Below are 26,414 nucleotides of genomic sequence, written 5' to 3'. Positions count from 1 at the left end.
GGAAGTTCTCGTGCTGGGTCACCACAAGAGGGTGTCGCTACCTACAGTTACTCACAACAGGCATGCATTGTTCACAGTTTTTATACATTTGTTAAACAGTTGCTCTCCCTTGGAGGGGATGTGTGTAACTCAGTGTGGTTGTTCAGGTGGTTGTGAAGACTTCTGTGCTCTCCTCTTCTCAACCAATCAACTCTGCCCCGGCTGCAGTCTTCACATCAAACTCTTCCTCTTCATCCACTGGGAGCTCCCAGACCCGGCCAAACTCACTGCAGCCCAACAACATCTTAACATCTGGACAGCCACCACCTCAGAATGCTCTGGGCAGGCCTGGAATACAGGTATGGTTATTTTGTCTAACGTTTTAAAATAACGTAGTGATTCTCATGTACAATCATCAAATACTAATGTTAGCAAAGGAGGTCAATCAAGACTCTTCCTCCTGTAGCCATTGTGTAGTTTTATCCATACTGTTTTTCCTGAGCAGTTCCGTGGTTTGTCAATGAGTTGGGAGAGCCAGCTACCATGGCACCTCCTCCTCCATATTCTTATGACCCCAATGGCAGTGACCTTCCAGGTCAGAGGGTACCACTTCTTTGTCTAATATTTGTGCATTATCTTTTCTGCATATTTAGTTATACTCTTAAAAATAAAGGTTCTTCAAGTGATGCCATAGAAGAACCATTCAGTCAAAGATTCTATAAAGAACCATCTCTTACATTTTTTAATATGAAGAACCTTCTTTCTCCACAAAGAACCTTTTGTGAAACAAAGTTTCTACAGATGTTAAAGGTTATTTATGGAACCATTTAGACAAAAAGGTTCTTCTATGAAGCACTTTTATTTTTTAAGAGTATATTTCTAAGCTTTTTCTCCCTCAGATTGCAAAGTGCTCCACTACTATTACAATTTTGGGGTTCAGGTAAGTGAGCATTTTGCTTTTGATCTCTACTTTGTCACCTATACAGATGTATAGCTTATGTAATGTCCTGCACTTATAAATGAGGCAAGGTTTATGTGAGTTATACCTAAATGTGAGTAATATGTGGCCTATTGTGGATTTTATGAAACAAAAGCAGCATGGGAAGTCAAAAGGATTTGGAAAAAATATGTAGCGCTCCAAACAGAAAAAAAAGTTCTCAGTACTACAGGTGCGAACAAGTTTTTGCACGATGCAAATTGAAAAATAAATAATTTTTGTAGACTTTCAGTCTTGAGTGGATCAGTGTGCGGCTAGCAACTCCTCTTGTTCAAGTCAAAAGGAAATCATAATTTAAGGCTTCATGAAATGCATTTTAAAAATAATTTTAGATTTTTTCCTGTGGTGCAATTATCTTAGTACCCCCCCCCCTTCTTTTCTCAAGAATAATAATTTCTAAATTCATTGTTTTGATATAAATTGTCATTTTCTACCCTAAATTGAGTCTCTATTCGAGCACTTTATTGGATGGGGTTGGAACCTATTCAAACTTGTAAACACCCACTGTTATGATTGGCTGACATCTTTGCACCTATGAGCCCTACATGTCTGTGCTCTCCACAACACACCACTACCTCACGCCCTGGACTCTTGGTGCCATCCCATACCCCCCCCCCCCCCCCCCCATGCACCACCCCACATACTGTCCCTCTTCCTCTCACTGTCCCATCAACTACATCACCGCCCCCACCCACCTGCCACAACTCACAGTTAGTCTAAGTCTCGTTTACCAGCAGAAATGTTCCCGTTTGTTCATTTGTTAGTATTGTTTTCACAGAAGAATGGTTATTCAGGGATCCTGCAGTGTTACTCAGTACTTAAATAGAAATGCAGGACAGAGTAGGTGTGCTTTTACCACCCTGCACATTCTCTCTACCCAATCAACATCATTTCACTGTAATTTAATAAGCTTACATTGGACTTTTTTCCATAATTATTTGATGATTTTAAAAGGTGACATGATTCTATTCGTTCCCTCCTCATTTGCTTTTACAAATGTTTGCACGCTTCCAGAATGTAGTATTTAAGCATCACACCAGGAGTTAAAGTCAAAGGAAAACAATGTCTGTTGTTTATCTGTCAAAAACATCACTTATTATACTTGCACAAAAAAATAAAAAAATAAATTTGAAACCAAATCAAGTGGTTTCCAAATCCATTTTGAGGTTACAAGCTAAATCTTATTTTTATGAAATAAATGTACTATTTGAAGGATCCTAAAAAGGAAAATGTCAATATAAATATAAAAATCAATATAAGATTTGATCACAGGATTAAATGTCATTTTACAGTTTAATTTAAATGTGTAATATTGTGAAATTAGTTTTTACTGTATTTTTGCTAAAATAGATGCAGCCTTGGGGAACATATACTTAAAACAAATTTCCAGAATGGTTGAATTGTGTTTGTAAATTTGTGAATCTATCAAGTTGCAAATGTTTTTATTGGTCTATCACAGGGGTGGCCACCTGCTCACCAACCTGTAACTTTCTAGTAACTTTCAGACCTTGATTAGCTCGTTCAGCTGTGCTTCATCAGGGTTGGAGCTGAACTCTGCAGGGTCTACATCCTTCGGAGGACTCATTTGAAGGATGTTACGTCACAGCGCCGCGGCGAAGGCTGTCCAAATTCGTAGGATCCTTCAAATGTGGCCCACAAATGCGGCCTCCTTTTCCCCGAACTGGAAGGATGGGTGTGGTGGATCCTTTCGCGTCCTACCTATCCCATAATTATTTTCGTCAGGACGAAGCGAGCGGTAGCGGAGTGGGGGAGGAGTATTATTTTCGATGTTTTTTAAAAACTGGCTTTTCAAAAATATATATTTTCAGTGGTTTTCTAGTTAGGCATTTTGTTTTAGCATTAAGCTTTTTTTTTTTGTTTTACATTTGTACGTGTATATGTAAAAAAAAAAAAAAAAAGTTTACTTTCGTAAACTAGCTTCTTCCTTACTGCCTGTGTGAATATCCCCTTACACACAGCTTATTTGTTAGTGATTGAAGCTGTTTTTAACGCTTCTAAGGACGAATGAGCAAACAGAAGTGTTTATAAAGCTCCGGGGAGAGAACGATGAGCTCTCCCCCCGCGTCTTGCTTAGCGCTGTCACGGTTGCTAGGCGACAGGATATGAGCAACGGGTAAGGGAGGGAACTGAAAGAAGGGTAGGCTGTCCAAATTCACAAACACCGACTTCCGGTTTTTGCGGTCGTCGGAGGACCCCTCCTCCTTCAACCGGGTAGGAAGGATCCTAAGGAGGATGCAGACCCTGAATTTGGACACAGCTAGTGGTAGAATGGTGTGGCCACGAACAGCTTGTTAATAACTTGTACCCTGTGTACAGTATGTTGCCACATTATTGTTTTTACTTTTGATATTTATCTGGAGGAATCTTTGAGGCCGATCAGTTTGCTCATCATTTGAGATTCTTCCTCTCCAGCTGCCCATATCCCACAATAATACCCACATCACCCTTAGGTGGCCCTCTCACCAGTAACATCATCATGCAGGTCTGTGCTCGCACAGGCCGGGGGTTAGCCATGATAAGGCAGCATATATATATTTTATTTATTTATTTATTTTTTATAGTACCTTCTCTAAACAAATGTTTTAATGTTAACTAAAAACTTGTGTGGCCACTGTGACATCAACTGAAATGCAGAGTCATTTGAGAGAAAAAGCAAGAAATTACATTTAAAAAGAAATATTATATTATTAACTTTCAATAACATGCACAATAACACAAGGAAAATTTAGACTTTAAAGAACAGCAAAGGTTTCCATCATTAGCAATGTTAACCCAGATGTGATTTTTATTAAGTTCATGTGACCACAAACTAAAAATGAAATATAAAACCACTAAAGCATCTATTTTAACTCAAGGTATAAAAATCCTCACCCATTATGTCTACATGAAATTTAACAATAATGTACCCCATATGTCAAAAAAGAATAGAAAAATAAATTTAGAAAATTTACTGTCGATAACTGACAGCATTATAACCATCATAAAGCAACACAAGTGAGAGGTTACTAACCCACAACAGAAATTGTAAAATGAATTTGATATATTATTTGTGATGGGTTCATAGTCTAAACTAGAAACTAACTCTACAGTAGCTCCTGGTATTGAGCTTTCACAAACTCTAAATATTTGATCATGCATTGTGTTTTAGTCACTAATACCATTAGCTATAAAACATTTTTGGAAAAACAAATGAAAAGCTATTACCAGTCACATAGATGCACAATTTTTGTAGCATATTTTAAGCTTAATTTGAAACCATTTGGTGACCTTTAAAAACATTTATGTTCAGTGCAGAGATAAGTTTATTACAAAGATGCATATATATTAAGGTCCACATCATGTTACCTGTATCTTCTAATAAAATAATGTCACTTAAAGATCACTAAATAACTTGCATTGTTTCAGATATCATATTTCATATATTGGCTCTACTTCCACTTCTGATTTCTGAAAAGGACTTTCTATAGTACATACACATGATCTTCAAATCTGCAGTATGAGCTCGTTTTCAAAAAATATTGCACTAGCATTAATGATTAAAAGTGTTACAGCACCAGAACTGAGTATGCGGTGCAGAGTTATACAGAGTAAATGTCTCTTGTTTAAATTGCTAACTTAAAGCCGTACATAATAAACTCAGGATTTTACTTTAGATTTGTATGAGAGAGTTGCTACAAGGGTGCATTCTGAGGTATAATTTGAAGAGCTCAGAAGTGTATAAAGTTTTTCTTGCTTTGGGATTTTTATTAAATGTCGTTTTCCGACATCATTTTGAATGGAATTCAAATAAAATGAACCAAAAATTCTGATATAGCCACAGTAGGTGCGAACAGAGCCAATATTAAGTTTACATTTAAAGGTGAAGTGTCTCTGAGTAAAGAGTCAACTGAGTAAAGCCACCTTTGCAATGCACATAATAAATGATGTCTGATAGACTGGAATTCATTTGTTTCCTATTTAGAGACACATAGGCTTATGGGATCATATGTGGATGTGTTATTTTTGAGATCCAATTCAAGCTTTGGATGTATTAATTTTGAACTTGAGATATTAGACCGCATGTAACATGCTAACCTGAATTTAATTAAATCAGTGTACAGTGTAACTCTTACACACTTAATAGTTGTAAAATGCAATTATTTAATAGTAGGAACACAATTATTAATTAAAATGTTTTACTTGTTTTGTCTGTTCCAAAAGAATTGGTAGTCATTTGCCCTATATGCATATCTAGCTATTGTTTATATTTGATTATTCATTTTCCGCCATGGTGAGGATAAATGTTCACCAGACGTTTTATTTATCTGAATATTCCCTGTAATGAAAATTTGGCTTACGACATTCATAGGTTGATTACCTGAAAAGTGTAACACAGTCCCCTCATCGGGACATGCTTACTTCCCTGCTAATAGTATGCAAAACATAGTACGTCAAATTATCACTAACCAAATTCGCAGAATTCATAAAACAGTATGTAAAAAAAAAAAAAAAAAGATAGCTGAGACGTTTTACTACCCCATAAAGCCATGTGAGAGTATTCGTCAATGGTGGGGAAGCGAAATGACTGATGTTGTAGGTCACATGACAATGCCAACATGGTAAATGTAGTATGTACGAATTGTATTAATACTACATCTATGCATACTGTAGATCATGGCTGCCTCTAAAATAGCATACTCTCCAAGTTGACACTTTTGAATATGTAATTACTTTTTAAACATTCAAAAAGTACATTCTATGTAGTATGAATGAGTTTACGTTCATGTAACCTTTCCATCAGTTACGTTGCTTCACTGCTCTCCCGTGCCCTCATGGGATAGTAAAGTGTCCATTGGATACATACTTCAGAGCCTTTTGTCTACTATATAGGAAGGAAAAGTATGTTATTTCAGATGCAGTCTGCGATTTTGCTTTAATTTGTAGGATCCAATCAATGGCAGAAAGGGGAGTGTTGAGCATTTTCTATATATATTTTTTTGTTTGTTTGTTTTCTTCGCAAATAAATTACATGCTTCACCTTTGAATGTAAATTCCAAGTGGCCTCAATCAAGGAACAAATTTTCCAAATCTTTTGCTTAGGCGTTACATAAATGGTCGACCAGACACTTGCGTTGATGTTTTACGAATGTTTTTACACAATTCGTGCTGCTCTGGTTTTGTGAATAAAGCCCAATGTGTGCAAAGCAGAAAGATGCTGAAGTATAAGAGTAATATGCCCTTCACTGCTGTTGAAGCTTTGAACTAGTCTTAAGCCAGGGATCTCCAACCCTGCTCCTGGAGTCAGTTCCAACACACCTGCCTGTAATTATCAAGTAACTCTGAACACTTTGTTTAGCTAGTTCACGTGTGTTTGATTGGGGTTAGAGCTGAAATCTGTAGGATGGTAGCTCTCCAGGGGCAGTTTTGGAGACCCCTGCCTTAAGCTGTGAAACTTTAATGAACTGACTTCGCATCTACAGCTTTGTCGTAACCGACTCCTCTTGTTCCCAGCTTGAGGAGCCCAAACTGTCACCGGGTCCGACCCAGTCGTGGCACAGATAATCACTGGAGGCCAGGAGCTGGACACTGGAGGCGGTCAGACTGGAAGCAGAGTGCAGCGAGTGCCTGGGCGACTGGAGGAGGAGACTGTCCCTGCCGTTTGCCCGTTGAGATGTGGCCTGCATTGGGTTCTGTTCAGTCTCTGGTGGTCCCAGTCCCAGTGTGTGCAGGTGCATCTCGCTCTGTGTTACCTTCAACAACACCTGGGGACCTTTCCAAGACGTTTGTGGTACGCTGTTTGAGATGCTGTATGCAGACTGTTGATCTCCCTTGGTCTCTGCCTGTTGGTCAGGGATGTGTCCGTTCATACGAGACATTAGCATTTCCAAGCGTTTCAAAGAGTTTTTCTTGGAACACGAAAAGCGCTGCAGGCGGCTGCTGTGCACAAATGCAGCCGAGTGGGATATGTTGTTTCTCAAGCCATTGCTTTCCGGTCTGCCTCTGACCGGTCCCGACATGGACTTGAAGAGAGCTGATACGCTGAACTGGGACTCTCTGTTTCTCCTGTAACATTGGGAGAAGGATGTAGATGCTTTAGATCTAGATGACTCTTCCCCATCCCCATATCCAGGTCCTCTGAGCCTATCGCCCTCCCCGTCCTCCTCTTCCTCAGACTCAGGTGTTTCGTCCTGCTGAGTGGCCTCGCTACTAGAAGAGTATGTGCGGCGCGGTGGTTTACGGTTGCCCAGCAGGTCAAGAACCTCATAGCGGAAGCTGGAGATGTCCTGCTTAAGTTCCTGAATGCGGAGAAAATGAATTCAATTACCAGAGCGTAAACAAGACCACCTAATTACTGGGAATATTCTAGCGTTGTGACTATCTTCATGACTTTTGCTTCTTATGGTTGGACTTGCTGACTTTAGGGGTGAGTCATATCTGGAGTTTATCATCTTCCGTAATCAGTCTCTCCCCAAATGTCTGAGGTTTAATATACAGGAAATGATGGCATCTCAAAATGAATATCAAGCAAACAACAAAATGTTCTGTTGCATACAGGTTGGAAATTGGATTAATGTGAAATTACTTGTTTTGTCCTATTGTGTTATTGGCTAGTTCACTTTGCACTTTAAGGTCCTAAAGGGAAATAGCTATTTAGACCATGAAATTCGTAGAAAAAATGGATTTAATAAGGAGAATATTACATCTTCTATCGCACCCAAGCCAAAAGAAATATTTACAGAATTTGCTGTTTTGTACTTTAAACAGTGTACAATTAGGCTAATAAATTATTTTTATTCATATTAATAATTAACAATATTAATATATTTAACATAATAATGGCAACTAATACGCATCGAATACTGATGTCTTTTGTATTTCTTCAGAAGACCATAGATTATTTTGAAGTAAGATCATTTACAGCCCTGAATTCAATGTTCATTTATTCTACTCAACATTATTTCATTAGTGTTCACGTCAAAAGTGTGTTTCTACCACATGTAACCGTCAAAACTTCATGACAAACATGCTACATTTGAAAAAAAAAAAAAAGTACACTTTACGAATGTAAATGAGATCATTATTGCCTCAATAAGTGCCTATATAGAGGTGACTAAAAAATCTTAATACCTTGAAGTTCTCCTCTGTCAGCCCTTCGTCTGTTTTGGCGCTGCGGATCATGGCTGCAACATATCGCTTTACTAAGTTTCTGATCACCTCCTAAAAACAGCCATAAACAGGACAAACTTCAATACATTTTTTCTTGACATATTGCCTTCTGATCTACAAATAACCATGTTCTCCTCCACAAAGGAGGCGATGATATATTCTCGGGTGGGTTGAGATATGGTGATGGCTTTGAATGTAATTGGCATGTGTATATTTTGTTATTCCAGTTTAATAAGCGGTGAAAATCAGTTTTGGGCATATTCATGACGTATGCATTAACTGGAGGTGAAAATCTGGATGTGCATTCATTAGCATTTATTTGCATTTCCAATAATGAGCCAGCAGTGGCTCTCAAAACCCACTACGCACAATAACAAAATGCATATTGCAAAATCTGCCACTGCAGAAATATTTGTCTGTAGCAATTATATACAACCTCTCACTTACAAAAGACCCCGCTTAAAGGAATCGGTCACCCCAAAATTGTCAATTTATTAATCTGTATTTTTTCACAGAACATAAAATATGAGATTTTGAACAATCATCACACAGCTCTTGAAATGCAACAACATAATGAGCACAGCTGTCAAGCTAAAAAAAAGAAGAAAAAAAAAAAAACTATCAAAAGCATCATATGACTTTCCAGTGCGAAATCGCATACTTCCCTACATAGTGTGCAAAAAAAAAAAAAAAAAAAAAGTATATGAGGTGAGTTTATAGGACTAAGTAAATTTCTTCCAAGATGTCAACTTTGATATTCCACAAATAAAAAAAATATAAGCATACAAATGAGACAAGTGTGAGTCAGTGTTAATTTTGACACAAAATTTTAATTTAGTTTTAGTCTTAGTCTTTTGACTATAATTCTTTTTAGTTTTAGTCAAGTTTTAGTCATCTGATTTGTTTTAATTTTAGTCTTATTTTAGTCGACTAAAATTGCTTGGTATTTTAGTCGACTAAAATAAGACTAAAATCAATAACAGATTTACTAGACAATTTTTTACAGCTGGTATAGGAAACAAACTTAACCAAAATATATAAAACACAAATTCAACTTTATTTCAACACAAATGTGTCTTTATTTCGATTCAAAAGCTTTTATGCAGCAACAAACACTGTCATGATAATGTAAACAATAACTAGCTGCCAACTGACCATCAATAAAAGAAAAATAAAGTTAGGTCCAGGACCTTAAAGCTTACAGCTGAGCTGAACAATAAGTGCATACATTTAAAGTAAATATTTAATAAGTTGGCAGCTAGGTGGATAAAAAAAAGTAACAAGATTTTATAAGATATTCATTTGTCTAGCAATATTGTATGTTTTAAATACTACAATATTGCTAGATTAGTATGTATAATGATAGGATTTGAACATTCACGTTTCACATGACTAATATAGAAATATTTGTGATATTGTCAACAAGTAGAACATTATAAAATATACTAAACATTGGTATTAATCAAATGTATGTATCATAATATTACGTATTAGTATTGTGCTCTCATCTAACTTGAAGAAGGGGCTATTTTACATTACTTTTCAGTTCGTAATATTTAATGCTACAATATCTACGCACTGCATTCTTCCAATTTTGCTTAGCTCAATAAACAAAAGAACATCGTTGTGAAATTACATTTGAGAAAATGTCCGGGTGGCTCGTCTGTAAATGTCTTTTCAAATTGGTTGTGTTCTTGCCACGAATGAGCGCTCTGCGTGCTTTACGCTTTGTTTTGTTTTGTTCGTCGTCAAACGTGAAGTGAGCTGTGGACATTTTGTCGCTCTTTTAAACATCACCTCTTCGAATGCCGTCTTCCCGGGAGCTCATTTAAAAACTGAAAACTTTCGCTTCACGTCTCAATAAGTCAGACTCGGATTGGTTCTCTTCTCTCATGCAGTCTCGCCTGTTATGTTTTGCCGGTTCTTTTGCTCATTCTTCGCATCTCTCCCGTCTGCTGATTTGATTTTCGTCACAGTCTATTTTCGTCTCGTCCTTTATTCGTTGACGATAATGTCAATCAATTTAGTCATAGTTTTAGTCTCCATCAGTGCCTTCTATTTTAGTTTTCGTTTCGTTTTCGTCCGCAAAAATATATTCGTGACGAAAATAATGACGAAAATATTTAGTCAACGAAATTAACACTGGTGTGAGTATAGCTTGAAGTTCCTGCCTGTGGTCCCTTTATGAAGTCTCACGTGTTCTTTCATAATAGATGTCCGTTAGTGTTGTGACCTGCACCAGAGGTTGCTGCACTCTGTGTATTAATGCCTTAGTAATCAGCAGGGATCCAGTGGTTATAAAGTTCAAAGCAGGAAAGGGTGTAGTGCAATTAGAGCAAGTAATTAATATGCATTGATTAACTAATTAACATAATATTTCGTTTCGGTGTGATGGTGCACTATTTATTTCAAACTGCTTTAAAATCCCACCTACATTACATGATTTTTTCTCTTTGTAAGTGCCTAGAACTGTTATTTACAAAAAGACATGCAAATTATAAAATGTGCAATGCTCTAATAACTCATTAATATGCATGATACCCATAGGCCAATGTTTGTTTTCTCATTTAAATAAACTGTTGGAATTGTTAACCTATTAAAAGCAAGGTTTGAATCCAACAAAATGGATGCCAAAGTGTGATGTGTACGGCCAAACACCATTACCTGGTAATGCTGGTTCTGAATTAGGTTATCGGCATGCCTTTCCTGAAACATAAAGACAACAGATTTCAACAGCAAATATGTGGCATTATGTAATACTTATGATCCAAAGATGAAAAGTTTGAACTGTCACAAAGCAGTGCCAGATACTGTTATTTGAGTATAATTGATATAGTATTATAGTTATTGTTAATATTTAGAATTTTAGTTTTTTATTTTTGTCATTTTAATTATCTTTTGAATGTCTATATAGTTTTTATTCATTTAGTTTTTAATTTATTTGTTTGTTTCAAGTTACACTAAACAAAAATGGAAATTGTTGGTAAGTAGCTAAAATAAAATAATAATTTTAAAGAATCAGTGCGTTATATTTCTTAAAAAGTTTTCTCAAGGGTTTTAGTTTTATGATAACATCCCTGAAACGTTCACCCAAAAAATGTAAACCGTCATTTATAAACATTCATATGGTTCCAAACCTGCTTGACTGACTTCCACAAAATATAGTGTTTGAAGTCAATTATCTTTTTTAATTATTATTATTCATTTATTTTATGTATGACAATGAAAAGTATACATAAATTTGAAATTTTGAAAAGGGGTATAATAAGGTCCAAGTGACTTTTGAAAGCCTTCTGAAACCACATAATACCTTTTCACCTTTAAAAGGCTTTGTATGAAAAAGCATCCAGCACATTCTTTTAAAATTTCTCATTTTGTGTTGCATGGAATAAAAATTCATACAGGTTTGATACTACAGGAGGGTGAATCAATGATGACAAAATGTTCATTTTCACACAAACTGTCCCTTGAAATGACCTGAAGCCTTCTGAAAGCATTTGACATGCCTATTCTTCACTGCAATGGCAGTTACAAATTCATAAAATAAATGATAGCAGCCTTACATAATGACTGTCAAACCCAAAACTGTGTGCTCCATGTGCTGTGTGGGAGAATGTGGGTGAGCGCGCTTGCAGAAACAGTAGAGTCCACCTCACAGAGGAGAGAAGTTCAACTGATCGAAAGATGGCAGGGGAATGGGTATGGTTGAAGCGGGGTTGCCTAGCAACCAATATCAGCCTATAGGGCAACTTGAGGCTGGATGCCAAATAGACAAGCCCTGGCAGGTTAAATCCAAACATTATTTAATGCTAGGACATCCTTGAGACAATTTAAAAGGCAATTTAGGATTTCTGAAGGTTTATTAGTATCCTTAATGTTAAAAGTATCGCTATTATTATCATCATTAAAATGTGCATGATTAATCTTTTTTTGGCTTTAATATATTTTTCAGATTTAGTAGGCCATTCTGAGAGGTCAGTGTAAAAATTGAAACAAACTCTTTCTTGAGGGGAATTTAGCTCTTGAGGGTGTCATCATTATTCAGTGTATTTTCCAAGCAAAAGCCAGTTCATTCAATAAGAATCCATCCAAACATTAATTTTGTATTACAGATGTATTATACATATGGCTGCCTTATGAACTGACGTGCCTTAAAGGAACTCCAGGGTGGTTTTAATGGTGTTCTGAATGGGTGCTTTCTGGCTAAAGTCGAAAGAGCAATATTCAGGGTTTCTAGATATGGCTTGGTCACCTCTCTCTTTTTTGTTTTTGCCTGTTCAATCATCCACCAGAATAAAATCTGATCTTTTTTAAAAAAAAAATACAAATTTCTTCAATAAACCACATGCTTTTAGATGTAAATCATGTCCACTGCACAAACAACATATAATATTCAGGATACAAAGTTAACAAAGGACGAGCAGATGTGCCTTCTCTATTTCTAGTGATTCTTCAAAAAAATCACTGTTCATGATGACAGCTATAATGTGCCACCCACGCGCACACAGAATGGAAGCACACAGTGCATTACCGTGAACTCTTTGAGGTTTTCGTGTCTACACTCCTTATGCCTAGGCTCTCCGTGTCCACACAGAAGGCAGTGCAGCCACACACACAGGTACCACACAGACTTTGGACTGGGTATGATGTTGAAGGGTGGTGGTAACGTCCCCCCCTCATCAAAGTAGCTCATCCACAGCTTGGTACGAGCAAATTTCCACTCAATGTCGGCGTGATCCTACAGCAGAGAAAGAGACAGACAGTTGGATGGAGGACAGTGCTGAAAGTGCCAATTGGGATAGTGTCCCAGACTGGCTTTTGTTACTGCAAAACTCATCTTGCGACTGGATGATGTGCGCTTACTAAGAATTGTGTTTACTTGGATAACAGTTCCCATTGTGAGACACAAACAGGGGTGAACATGCCTCTAAATGCAGCTTATATAAGCACAAAACTAACATGTCGAAAAATACACAGATTATGAGCCCATCTGGCTGTAACAAAACTACTAAAATATAATGGTCTGTTAGTAAGATACTAATGGATTTAATATTCAATATCTACACAAAAACATTATGTAATGTAAGAATATCAAACATTCACATCAAGAAAACATTTAAACATAAAACTGGAAAATATATTCATAGACGGGGCACCTAACGACCCTCATGATTGTCAGAAATCAAGACTCTTGAAATCAAATAATATCTTTTTTTTATTTTTATGACAAGACATTTATAATGTATTAAAATGTAATGTGGTGCAACTTATCATAACTGATTTATGTATGAATAAATCATGATTTATTTATTTTTAATTATTTTTTTATACATTTTATTTATTGGTTACACCACATGACATTTTTTGTCATTAAATGTAAACTTTTCTCTCTCTCTCTCTTTTTTTTATAATTTTTTTTAAAAGAATGTTTTTCAAAACCATAACCGCACACAAATAACAGGAAGAATATTAATAGCTTGGCACGTTTTAAACTAGATTTTGTTCATGGACACTGTTATTTTTCATAGCACAATGTTAATTGCACAAATACAAAACAATTTGATCAGTAAGGCACATTATCATGTTCCTTATCTTTCAAGGTTTTATTTAGTCACCTAGCCTGGTCAGGCTGATCTGTTGACTGATTTTAGTCACTTTTCAGTTGATCGTCCAGCTAAACTCGCTAAATACCATCTTGGCCAGGTTAAGATTAAGACAAGATTAATCCAGCTAATAACAGCAAGCCAATCTTAGGCTGGCATAAAATGTTCTTTTTAGCAGGATATTATTTATACCAAGCAAATGTACTCAATTAAAACACTGGGCATGTGGTCAGACTCATTGCAAGTGGTTTTTGCTCTAAAATTTTGTTTGCAATTTCATTTTTAGTGAATTTGAACCTTTCTGGCCAATTTAAAGAGGGCATGATTACAACTGATTTTAGAAATTAAGTCGCTCTAACACTCTCAAACTTTCTTTCAATACCAAAGAATTGAGGTGGAAGTATCTGATGGCACTTACAGCAATGAGTTGGTAAGAGTTGTTCATCATAGCGATGAGCATGTTCAGCAGCACCACCAGTGAGATGACATTATAAGTGCCGAACATGGTGGCCCCCACAAACTCCGTAAACTCATGACGAGCCTTCACATTGGTAACGTACAGATTCAGCAGCCCAAACACAGACCAGAAGAGAGACTGGAGGGTTTCAAATAGCCTGAGAAGTCAAAGAGAGGGGGAATAAAGTCAAAAGCAAAACAAGAATTGCCCATTGTCTCCATAATGCTCCATAATTCTCCCAAACACACATATAACATACACATATAACTATATACACACATAGTTATTTATATAGAAAAATTAGAATTGAATTGGGGAACTGAATTGCAATGGTTTTAAGCCATTTTATCAACAGCCTGCAACTTGTAAAAATATGCACCTCTTTTTTTATTGTTGTTTAATCAAATACATCTAAGAAGAAAACAAACTGAAAAAATCAACTTTTTCAATTAAAATGTATTTGAATAATAATGATAATTTACTTATCCCGGTTTAATAAACAAAGAAAGGTATTTTTCACTGAAAACATCTGAATGCCGTAACTTACTGTAAGTGACCAAATACTTAAGAAAGTAGAATTAAACATTTATTATGGCTAACTTTAACTACAAGCTTGCCAAGCCCTTTTTAGAATGTTTTGGGATGGATGGATGGAAAGATTTCATTCATTTCAAATGGTGAACAGCCAATTCAATTAAAATAGTTCCTCCTATTATACACTGAATGAATGAAAAACTCTGTGGAAAAAGAGAGAAAAAAACTAGGGTTGTATTTTTTTTCCTCCTGACTGTTTTTACTTTGAACAAATCAAATATTAGCCCTCCCATGAGTAGTGTGGAAATATATTGTTCTCATTGAAATCTCTTCCCATTTCTGAACACATTATTACAGCGCAGCCTTGAGCAACAGATTCTCGTCATTACACAACAGTTGATGGATGCCACACTGCTCCATAAATTTGTCTTTGTCTTCTGAGCTCAGGCTCATGGCTCATGCATGATCATAGGCTCATGCTATGATGTGAAATTTCAGGAAGATCATAACCATTTCCACTCACGTTTCCTCTCTCATTTCTTTCTCATTTTGACCTCTGCAGGGGGTCGGTATTACACTGAGTGTGACACCTTGGCCACATTATATTCATTGATCAAGTTAACCAAAGTGTCGGTTTGGGTTTTGTGCATCATAGTTCATTTATTTTGATTATTATCAAAGCTATAAGACCTCTGCTACTGCAAAGACAAGCTGAGACCTTTACTGTTGAGATGTGTTATTGTCATTTAAAGATGCAGTAGGTAACTTTTGTAAAAATATATTTAAAAAAAAAAAAATTTAAACCTGTCATTATGTCCTGACAGTAGATTATGAGATAGATAATCTGTGAAAAAATCAAGCTCCTCTGGCTCCTCCCAGTGGTCCTATTGCCATTTGCAGGAATACATCGCTCCGTTAAGAAACAACCAATCAGAGCTGCGGTCCGTAACTTTGTTTGTGTTCAAAATGTAGAAAAATGTATATACAGTAATAAGCGAGTACACCATGAATCCATTTTCCAAACCGTGTTTTTGGCTTGTCCTGAATCACTAGGGTACACCTATAATAAGTGTTTATATTTGGACTATTTTAGATTGCTTCGGGGATACCGCGGCGGAGTAACCCAGTATCTTTGTGATTCTTCATAGACATAAACAGAGAGAAGTAGTTCCGGCTACGATGTTCTTCCGCAAGACGCAAGCAGTTCTGTTTATTAACCGCTAGAGCGTCAAAAGTTACCTACCGCAGCTTTAATGTCTGAAGTCCTCAACATGCAGGATGTTTTTTACATCTGACTCTTAATTGCAATTTACATGCAGTTAAGTGTCCGGAAACCTTATATTCAGTTTGCAATCATTCTTTTAAAGCACAAGTACTCTTTTTAAAGGGGCTATATGTACGATTTTAATGTATTAATGTCTTTTTATTGCCTATAACAAAACTTAAAAAACAAGACCTTCCTCTGACTTCCTAGTTAGTCTATGAAAGCCCGTAGACTGATTTTTACTTGATGGATTTAGGATGTTTTTGCCAGGACAATTAAAAGCATGTGACACACACTCCTGAGAGCCACTCTTCTGTTCTATGATGCATGGAACACATGCTTATGTTCAGGTTAATGCCAAAAGAGATGTGTCATGCAAAAAATTTGTAATTAAAAAAAAAATAAATATTCAAACTATAGGAGCACAATCATTTTACCTAAGCAGAAGTTTTTTTGTTTGTTTGTTTTTTTACAAAATACTGATTTCGAGGTATGAAAGTTCTTCATCTGCTGTTTAAAGTTTAGATGACTGCGAATTTAAAATTACATACATTTTATCTCTAGATTATTGATAAAAAAAAATGTACATGAAGAACCTATGCAAATATAGGTGTGGCTAGCTAGCATAAAGAACTTCAAAATGTATTTGGCTCACGTAGAGAAGGCATTGTTCTGTTTCTCACAACGGATCCCTTTGCAGTGGTTGGGCTCTTCGGACGCCTTCGTCTCATAGTAGAAGTAGAGCTGGTTGAGGCCGTTAGCGAAGGCCAGCAGCACCAGACAGTAGATGAAAAGGAACTTGAGGATGTCCAGCAGCATGCGGCCGAGAGAGATCTGCAGTGGGCCCAAGTGAGAGTTGGCGGTGAACAGAGAGATGAGACGCAGCGAGCTGAAGATGTTGGCGATGGCGAAGAGAGCCTCTGCGATGAGCGTAGGGTGCCACATCTCCCACTCCACACGAGGACGAGAGCTGTTGTACTGATAGAGAGAGAAGATATGAGAGATAAATGAAGGCGGTTCCTGGAACTACAAGTGGTCTTCTGTAATGGTATCAAATCTTTTTCATAAAAATGCTGGTATCAACCTTAAAGTAGGCCACAATTTTAAGAGATATAGTGGCCAGGTAGAGGGAGTTCATCGCAAAATCCATAAGGTTCCACCAGTCATGGACGTACTCTGTGAAACCGCCATCCCACATCTCTTTAATCTCCGCCCAGATGAAGCCTGCAAGGGCCAAAATTAAAACAGTACAAAAAGTGCAGATCCTCCACTTTCACTACATAACCCCATATATGGTAAGGTAAACAAAAAATCATTTGAAGTTACTAATTGCGGTGTTAAGATAAAAAAAAACTGTCCCATCCTGCCCCTAACATGTCTCCAAAATTAATTAACTGAAATTAACTTTTTACATTTACATTTTATCCAAAGTGACTTACAGTTGAGGAATACAGAAATACAGGAACAGAAAGCTGAAAACAAACAGGTATTGTTTAAGCTGCCATACTGTATATACATTTTCATTGCTCCACTGCCTAGGGCTCATATTCACAGAAATAAACAAACTCCGTTCTCGCTGATTGCACCTGTCCTCCACATTACAGATCATTTGTTTCAAGCCTCCACTTGTGTCTACTTCTGGGCTTGAGAAAAACCTCAAGCAATTATGATTGAGCCCTGGTGTAATCAATCCTGAACTGGGGGCTTGAAATATGATTTCCTCTGCTTTTGTCTTGAGGTCAATAAATTATTATTATGAGTTTTCATTTACATTATGAGAGGGATAAAACCACTATGTGCAGTCAAACAGTTTTACTGCTTGAGAAATGAGCAGACTAAATGAATGTTACAGACCGGAATTTCTTCATGATTTGAGATAAATGGATATTTTTACGCTATGAATTCTGTCCACCCACTTTATTTTCTACATGGGGACTGAAAATATTCTACATGAAAGTGTTATGAACAATGAAAAAGACTTTGAAATGAAGTTTGAAAAGGTAAATCACATGTGCAAAAGAAGTATATTTACAAGTACTACTTGTGCTAAAGTAGTACAGCATACATTTAATGACTTATTATGAAAAAATATATATAAGGTTATAAATATATCATATATATCTTTATAAAATATGTAAAACAGTTGAATGTTGTGTTTCAGACAGTTGCATCGTGAGTGTTATTTAGAATTAAATGGAAATGTATAATGCTTTCAATTTATATGAAATGCAATTAGCTGATCTTAAGAGTGTTTTCTGACGCAAGTAAAATGGACTTAAGTACATCTTTATACATATATATATATATATATATATATATATATTTTACTTCTACTATGTTTGAAATATGGTTAAAGTATACTGACAAAAATGTTGTGAAGTTTTAATGGTAAATTAAAATACACTTTAATGTATTTTTTATACATTGAAACCTTTTATGCCATGCATTTAAATAAATTTGAATTAAAATATTTTAACTTTGAGTATAATATTGAATAACACACTACAGTTAAAATGATAATAAAGTACTTTTTATGTGCTTTAGAATATTAGTCAACATCATTTTAAGTGAATGACAAAAGATTGACGAAAAATAAATGATTTAAAACTAACACAAAGTACATTTTTCAAAAGTGTTCTTAAGTGTGTTAAAAAAACATACATACCCTCTTTTATATCATTAATAACAATAAGTAATGTAAAATAATTTTTTATCGTTTTTAAAAATATAATTTTAAGATTTGAAGTACACGACAAGTGCACAATCAATACAATTATACACACACATCTTTTTATTAATTATTATTTTTTTATTTATTTTTGTACAATGCATTGTTTATGGAAGAATGAATCTATCTATCTATCTATCTATCTATTCTATCTGTCCATCCACTGCACTCAAATGTACCAAAGAAGCCTTACCTAGAACCCAGGGTAAGATCATCCACTCCACGATGGTGGGTGGAGGTCCCTGGACATGCAGGTCAGTTTGCACGATGTGCTGTGAGGTGAGGAGGAGGAGGAAGAGGAAGGTCAGGTAGGAGGCAGTGTGGCAGATGAACTTGATGAAAGGTTTCTTGATGAAGGTTCCCAGGGTGCTCTTTGGAGCCAGAAGGTATATAAGGGAGAAGACAGGGAAGAGCAGGCCAATGATGAAGCAAGTGACAAGCTTCACTGCCCAGTGACGTCGTCTCCAACCTGGGAACCCATCGTACCACAGAGTCGCCAGGAGCTGCTGGCAGTTGGGCTGAGCTACAAACTGAGAATATAATAATAGTTGAATGATCTAATAAGCCAGTGAATTCATGACAAATACAGATAAAGATGGTATTCAGTATCTGGCATAATATCTGCTTAACATTCATGCATTGTGCTGAAAAGATTAACTGGATGTTAAAATCATACAGATGTTTCTTGGTAACTTGGTATATGATTTATACTAATGTGAATGTATATGAAAATTGAATAAGTGGTGATTGAAAAAAAAACTGTCAAGAAACATCTTAATTAAATAAAGTGGTTAACAGAGTTATTTGTATTATGCTGTTGATTTGATCGAAATTGAGCACATTTCCTCCCAATCTATATGCTATTTCACAAGTTTGCACTTACATATAATTGAACTGAGCAAATAGTAAGAATATTTGGCATGCTTCTTTGAGGGAGGGCTCCGATCTTGGAATATAGCCAGAGGAACCCAGAGGACTCCCCCAGTGTGGGGTGAGAATTGTTTAAGATTGAGGAGTTGGGGAGGAGGCATGCCAGAAAACTGCCATGGGACAGAAGTAAGTTGGCTATACACGCACACACACACACACACACACACACACACACACACACACACACACACGTATTTTGTTAACTAAACAAGCTCCACCTGTGCCGAATTGATTGGTTATCTAATTATGCACCTCCCGATTCTTATTAATAAGATATAATAGAAAAAATTTAAATGTAATGAAAAAAAAGTATTTTTTTCTTAGTTTTGTATAATTGTTGTCTTTGTGACAAGGTGTTTATGTTCCTCTATTATTTGCTGTTTTGTTTTGTTTTGTGACACAGTGCTTATGTTCCTCTATTGTAAGTCACAAAGTCAAATATAACCCATATATAAACTTATTGTTTTCATTTTTTTCTGTTAGCTATTATCTATCAGTCATCCTAAGAAAAGCAAACAAGTGCACATAAACGGAAAACAAACGATATGCAACAGCAGGAATGTTGAAACGGTTTTGAAGTGAGTAAACATGATTGATGTTTGACATCCATGTCTTTACGTAATACCTTTTTCCAGAGGCATTTTGAGGTGAAATCAATTATTAAATCAAACTGTGATACTTTGAGTAAGAAGTCGTTAAGTTAAACTTTTATCACTGGAAAAATTTTATCTACACTTACTACAAGATTTATTGCCTTGGGGTAACCTGGAATGACTTGCTCAAGAGTCCAGTGTTGATAATTCACAAATTAACCTTTGTGAGGTTTAAACCTGCAAATATTAATCCATCAGTCCATTATGCCACACCACCTTAGCCATGCATGTTCTCACACAATAATTCAGTTACTCTATAAAAATAAATACAAAAAACCCTCAAACACACAGAAATGCCTCTCTTTTACACAATACAGGTGGAAAATGACGTGCCTGTCCATAATAATTGTATAAATAATGGTTTTCAAATCACATTTTTCTCTTGCTGCCTGACCTACATTGCTATTCAGTTTTATTATGTTTTATGAAAGAAGTCATTTCTGTTGAGGGCTCCCATTAAAATGATTCGCAATGGCAACTTGAACTGTAGCCCCTCATGAAAATATTTTGCATCGATTCTATCAGCATTAGAAAACAACAGTTCTTATGAAAGCACTTCATCTCAGGATATAATTTCTAGTGAAATAAGAAAAGTTCTGATTTACTTTAAGAAATCTTTTTAATGTCCTGGATTGTTAATTACATTTTTCATATTTTTATATGTTCGTTTATTTAATTGTTTTATTTAATTTGTGTTTTATAATTGTATTATTATATCAGCAAAATATGTACTGTTGATGAATGAGGTGGGAAAAAGTAGCATCAATAAAATGTACGAGGAGGACTTAACATGATTCCCATACACTGTATTTGTTACACAGCCAAAATATGATAAACTTATTAAGCCAACATGATGAAGAGAAAACTTAATTTGACGCCTAAGGACAAGACAAATGTTTGCAGGTTTATACATGCTTTACTGACGTTAAGGATGGTCAAAACACTGCATTTTAATTTATATTTATCTCATAAGCTGCTTTAAAAATGCCACAAGGAGAATGAGCTTACACAAGCACTAAACCAGTTCCTGTTTTTGATGATAATAGAAAAAGTTTCACATGCATACATAACCTTGTTAATGTTTCAAGTCATATACGTACAAACACAATTTTAGCTCTTCACAGAGACTAGATTTGAGCAAAAATATAAAAAAACACACATTTTCCAAGATCTAATATAAAAAAAGATAGAAAAAAGTGCACAATATGACGAAATAATTCATAATAATTCATTATATGATGACATTCTTGTGAGAAATATGCTTTATCGCAATAGAATAGAATCAAAAACCTTTGAAACCTATGAAACGATTTGCTGTCTAATCAAGATTCAAACCCCTGAAAACTATGGATAGTGAAGTAGAACGGGGTCATTCAGATACACTATCTGTCAATCTTGGACTCTCACCTCTTTCTGGTGGTACTTGATGGCTAGCTTGAGCTTGGCCAGGTCTCTGCACTGACGGGGGTCCAGCTCCTCGCTGTGGTCATCCCGATGGTTGAGGATGGTCTCCAGCTCACAGGAGCTACGGGCCTGATCCAGCAGGTCTTTAGCAAAAAGTTTGCACTGCTGCGACAGCTCCTCGTACTCCTGCCGGAACTCGTTCTCCACCTTACTGAGCTCCTTCAGCTCCCAGCCCAGCCTGAACGCTGTGAGGATGGGATCTTCGCTGGAAAGGGCGATGAGAGAGGGGCTGGCAAGTGTTTTGTAGATGTTTAGACGTGAACGGGAATGCCGCAGGCTGTCCACTTCGGAGCTCGATACACACTCTACGCAGTCACAGCGGATCTGGTGTGGCCGTGGGATGGTGACTTTACGTTGAACTAGCAGCTTGATTATCTCGTAGTTGTTAGTGTGGGCAGCCAACATGATTGGTGTGATATCGGGTGTAAACTCTGAAAACTGCGTGTCCATCATGTGAGAAGGAACCTTGAAGAGTGAAAATAAAGCAAGCAATAAATAAAAGTAAAAATAAGCTATTGAGGAAGCAGCCAATCTTTACAGTTGTGTCCAATGTACTGTGCATAATATTAAAGATGACCTGCTTTCAGCGAAAACAATCCTAACACTAACAGACAATGATCGGACAAAACCCGACAAATCTGTCTGCTACCATTTGTTGGTATCTTTCTGTGCAGTGTCAACTGGCCTTCTAAAATGATCATAGACCTTAAGGACCTTTGACCCTTGAGAGTTGCATTGCATTGTGCCATCAGTCCAATTTGCGTAAACTTTTCTCTGCCTCCCTTTAAAGGGATAATTCACCCAAAAATCTAAATTATGTCATTAATAACTCACCCTAATATAGTTCCAAACCCAGAAGACCTCCGTTAATCTTCGGAACACAAGATATTTTTAACATGTTTGTGATATCCGGTTTGCGGACGAATCATTCGATGTAACCGGATCTTTTTGAACCAATTCACCAAATCGAACTGAATCGTTTTAAACGGTTCGTGTCTCCAATACAAATTAATCCACAAATGACTTAAGCTGTTAACTTTTTTAATGTGGCTGACACTCCCTCTATATATCCCTCCCAATATCCCGGAGTAATGCTTGCACTCAAACAGTACACTGACTGAACTGCTGTGAAGAGAGAACTGAAGATGAACACCGAGCCGAGCCAGATAACGAACAAAAGACTGAATCGTTCACGAGTCAAGAACTGTTTCTGTCAGACGCGTCTGATTCGAGAACCGGTGAACTGATGATACTGCGCATGTGTGATTCAGTGTGAAGCAGACCGACACACAGAGCGTCTGAACCGAAATGATTCTTTTGTTGATTGATTCTGAACTGACTTGTGCTAATGTTATGAGTCCAGGTAAACCAAATGCTTGAATGAAGGGCAATCATCGCCAATGATGCCATTACGTCGAGCACAAAAGAACCGGTGAACCGTACTGGTGTATTACTGGTGATCCGAACACCGATGCAACCGGTTCTTGACTCGTGAACGAGTCATTATCTGGCTGGGCTCGGTGTTCATCTTCAGTTCTCTCTTCACTGCAGTTCAGTCAGTGTACTGTTTGAGTATGGAGTTAGAATTGTGTCTTTATTACATGCGAGAAAATAAAAGATCTGAGAGAAAAAAAAAGTTTGAGAGAAAAAGTTATCACACTGATAGCAAAAAAATATTTCATGAGAGAAAAAAGAATATTTGAAAGAAAAAGTTTTCATGCCAATAGCAAAAAATAATAATATTTGAGACTAAAAAAAGTTTTAAGAGAAAGTATTTTCTCATAGAACATAAAAAAATATACATTTGAAATTTTTTTAATTATTTCTGAGAAAAAAAATCTCTCTCAAAATACTTTTAAAAAAACTCTCAAATATATATTTTTTGCTATCAGTGTGAAAATATTTTCTCTAAAAAAAAAAAGTGTTTCTCTCGAAACGCTTTTCTTTGCTCTTGATGCAATTTCTTGCTCTCGTGTCAGGATTTTGCTTTCACTGTGAGAATTGTGTCATGGGCGGGGCCACGTTCCTATTTGCCAGTCGGGTGAGCATCGTCTTGTCTTGGGAGTCGAACTGAATCATTACACCATTGTTCGGTTCACCTGCATAGATGCTGCCTCTGCCTTATGGCTGGTTAAGTTGAGCACGGACACTACAATGTTTGGGTAAGATGATGACACACAGCTGGCTGAGCAAGTTCAGTATCACTGAAGATGAAACATTAAAAAATAGCACTCATATTCATGAATTTATGTGTATTATATTATTTGCTTGCTAATCGCCATTGCTTTAAGTGGCCCAAAAGAGGTGCCGGTACTCTATTATAGCATATATATATATATGTTTTTTTTATGACTCCCCTCATCCCCATTGTAAAAAGAAAAAAACATAAAAAAAACAATGACAGTTGTAACAGTGCATAAATCAGACCTTAACTCTAATGAGCTTAAACTTATTTTTGTTCACAGTGCCCGAACTGTCAATCACTCCTGTACGCGTGCCTCACTGACTGTCCTCATCGCAGCTGCAGCAACTTGCGCTCTCTTCATCAAGCTTTAAAACAAAAAGGGGACAAAACGGTCGTATTGTCTTCGTGCATATGGATTAATTAGATAAATAAATAAATAAATAAATTCGTGCCTAGCCGCCTACGGTATTTTTGTTTAGAACTTAGAGAAAAGATGCTGCAGCCAATGAGCAGCCGGCGGGGGCTGGTTGCAGGACGACTCAACCTCCGCAGACAGTTTTTAATGTTTATCAGACAATAACTACTCAAGATTTTGCTTTAGTATAATTTTCGAGACAATTAGGGCCAGATTCGGGATTCTGGACAACAGTTTAGATTTCGGGACTGTCCCGAATTTTTCGGGATGTCTGGTCACCCTTCCTGAAAGAGCTGCTGCATTACTTCATTAGCTTGCGTCTGCCCTGCAAAGATATCACACTAGTGATGGGATTTATGGCTCTTTGAGGGGATCCGGATCTTCGCGATCCGTTCCTTTCAAAGAGCCGTTCAAAAGAATGGCTCTTTTGGCTCTTTTTAAATATTTAGTCAGTTTTAAGAAGCCAGCTTGGGAGCCAGGGGCGATTCTAGGATTTTTTCAACTGGGGGGCACAAGAGGGGCCACGATTAATACAGAGGGGCCAATCTTGTGTTGTTTGAACTGTATATCCAAATCATTTCAAGAGTTCAGTCACCTTTAAAATCAGTAATAAACAGTGATACCCTATTATATTTTAATAGCAGTTATTCACTGCTCTAAATAAAAAAAAAATCAAATACAATTTGTATTAACTTTTCACTTTACAAAAGTGAAAGAAAAACTGTAATAAATAAAATAATCCAATGTATGAATAGTGTACAACTCACAAATAATAATAATATAATTTATTTATAATAGCCTTATATAATATATATATATAATAGCCTTATTTATATAAATGCAGAATAACATTAATAATTCATAGAAATAAATACACAATTAATTAATTAATATAACTAATATAAATTTAATATAATTTCATAATGTTTTTGTTTATTATCCACATCCCATTCAATTTGCATAGCAGCAGTTGCAGTAAATTTGCATTGATGAATAAACAAAATCTACTTATGTCAAGGCTAATTAATCTTGAGCATATTGATTTAAAAATATCATATATCCATACTTTGTTAGAAAGCTACTTGTTCAAAAAGGTAGCTTTAATTTAACATGTAAAATATGTGGATCCTATAAAACAGTTTAGAATAGCTTAATTAGTCCAGTGTTGTTTTAGTATTAGTTATTTATTTTGCTATTTAATCATGCATTAAATAATTATGTATGATTTTTTTGAGAATGTTTCTGGGTGTCATCAAATGACGTTTTGTCAATAACTTCTGTGAAGGGAGGGAGAGAGAGCTTTGCAGGGGCAGACAGCAATCGCGGAGCACCATGGTGATTTAGAACGCCAACTGAATTTATTAGGAATCTACAGACGCAAATAGACTAAAGGTGTAGAAAAATAAAGACCTATATGTGTATTTTGGACTTTTTTTTTTTCACCACAAGTCTGAAAGAAGACATGTTACTGAAGACAAACAGCCCCAAATCTCAAAATTGACCAGTAAAAAAACCGATGTTTTTGCATGTGTCCAGAGGTGGGTAGAGTACCCAAAAACTTTACTCAAGTAAAAGTAAAAGTAATTCTAGAAATATTTACTCAAGTAAAAGTAAAAGTACTAGTCTTGAATAGTTACTTGAGTAAGAGTAAAAGAGTATCGGATAAAAAAATCTACTCAAGTAGTTAGTTACTAGTTACTTTAGGTCATATATACGGAGCCTATTTTTATTTAGATATATAGATAAATGTATGTAATGTATGTGTGCGTGTGTAAATGTATATATTTCATCAGCCTTTACTCCAATTTATTATAAAACCCTGTCTGTTTACTTAAGTAACAGATATAGGTTTCATGCCATAACATATTTTTAATACGACTGACTTTAACTTTCAATGTTAAATTCACATTTAATATAATGTGATATAAATATTGCTACTAATCTTTCATTGTTCAGAAAGAGAGCAAATAACATTTACATTATTAAAGATAATTTTCACTGACAGTCTAGATTGCAATCACTCTCAGAAACTCCCATT

General features: G+C 36.1%; 1 protein-coding gene across 1 annotated transcript in view; it reads right to left on the bottom strand.

Annotated features, from left to right (window-relative positions):
* Window positions 1-3,606: 3,606 nt before the first annotated feature.
* LOC113063897 (short transient receptor potential channel 5-like) overlaps window positions 3,607-26,414 on the bottom strand; it is a 46,242-nt gene continuing 23,434 nt past the window's right edge. Inside the window, exons 3-11 of the mRNA XM_026234314.1 lie at window positions 21,720-22,241; window positions 18,923-19,259; window positions 17,086-17,225; window positions 16,657-16,979; window positions 14,165-14,360; window positions 12,675-12,881; window positions 10,808-10,849; window positions 8,105-8,194; window positions 3,607-7,272 (exon numbers count right to left, since the gene is read on the bottom strand). Coding sequence (XP_026090099.1) covers window positions 6,451-7,272; window positions 8,105-8,194; window positions 10,808-10,849; window positions 12,675-12,881; window positions 14,165-14,360; window positions 16,657-16,979; window positions 17,086-17,225; window positions 18,923-19,259; window positions 21,720-22,241 — 2,679 coding nt within the window. The 3' untranslated portion in view covers window positions 3,607-6,450. The remainder of the gene's footprint in view (window positions 7,273-8,104; window positions 8,195-10,807; window positions 10,850-12,674; window positions 12,882-14,164; window positions 14,361-16,656; window positions 16,980-17,085; window positions 17,226-18,922; window positions 19,260-21,719; window positions 22,242-26,414) is intronic.

Source organism: Carassius auratus, chromosome 46 (genome assembly GCF_003368295.1).
Source record: "Carassius auratus strain Wakin chromosome 46, ASM336829v1, whole genome shotgun sequence".
Taxonomy (NCBI): Eukaryota; Metazoa; Chordata; class Actinopteri; order Cypriniformes; family Cyprinidae; genus Carassius; species Carassius auratus.
Note: the sequence above shows the minus strand (reverse complement) of the source record. Positions and strands in the feature narration are given on the sequence as shown.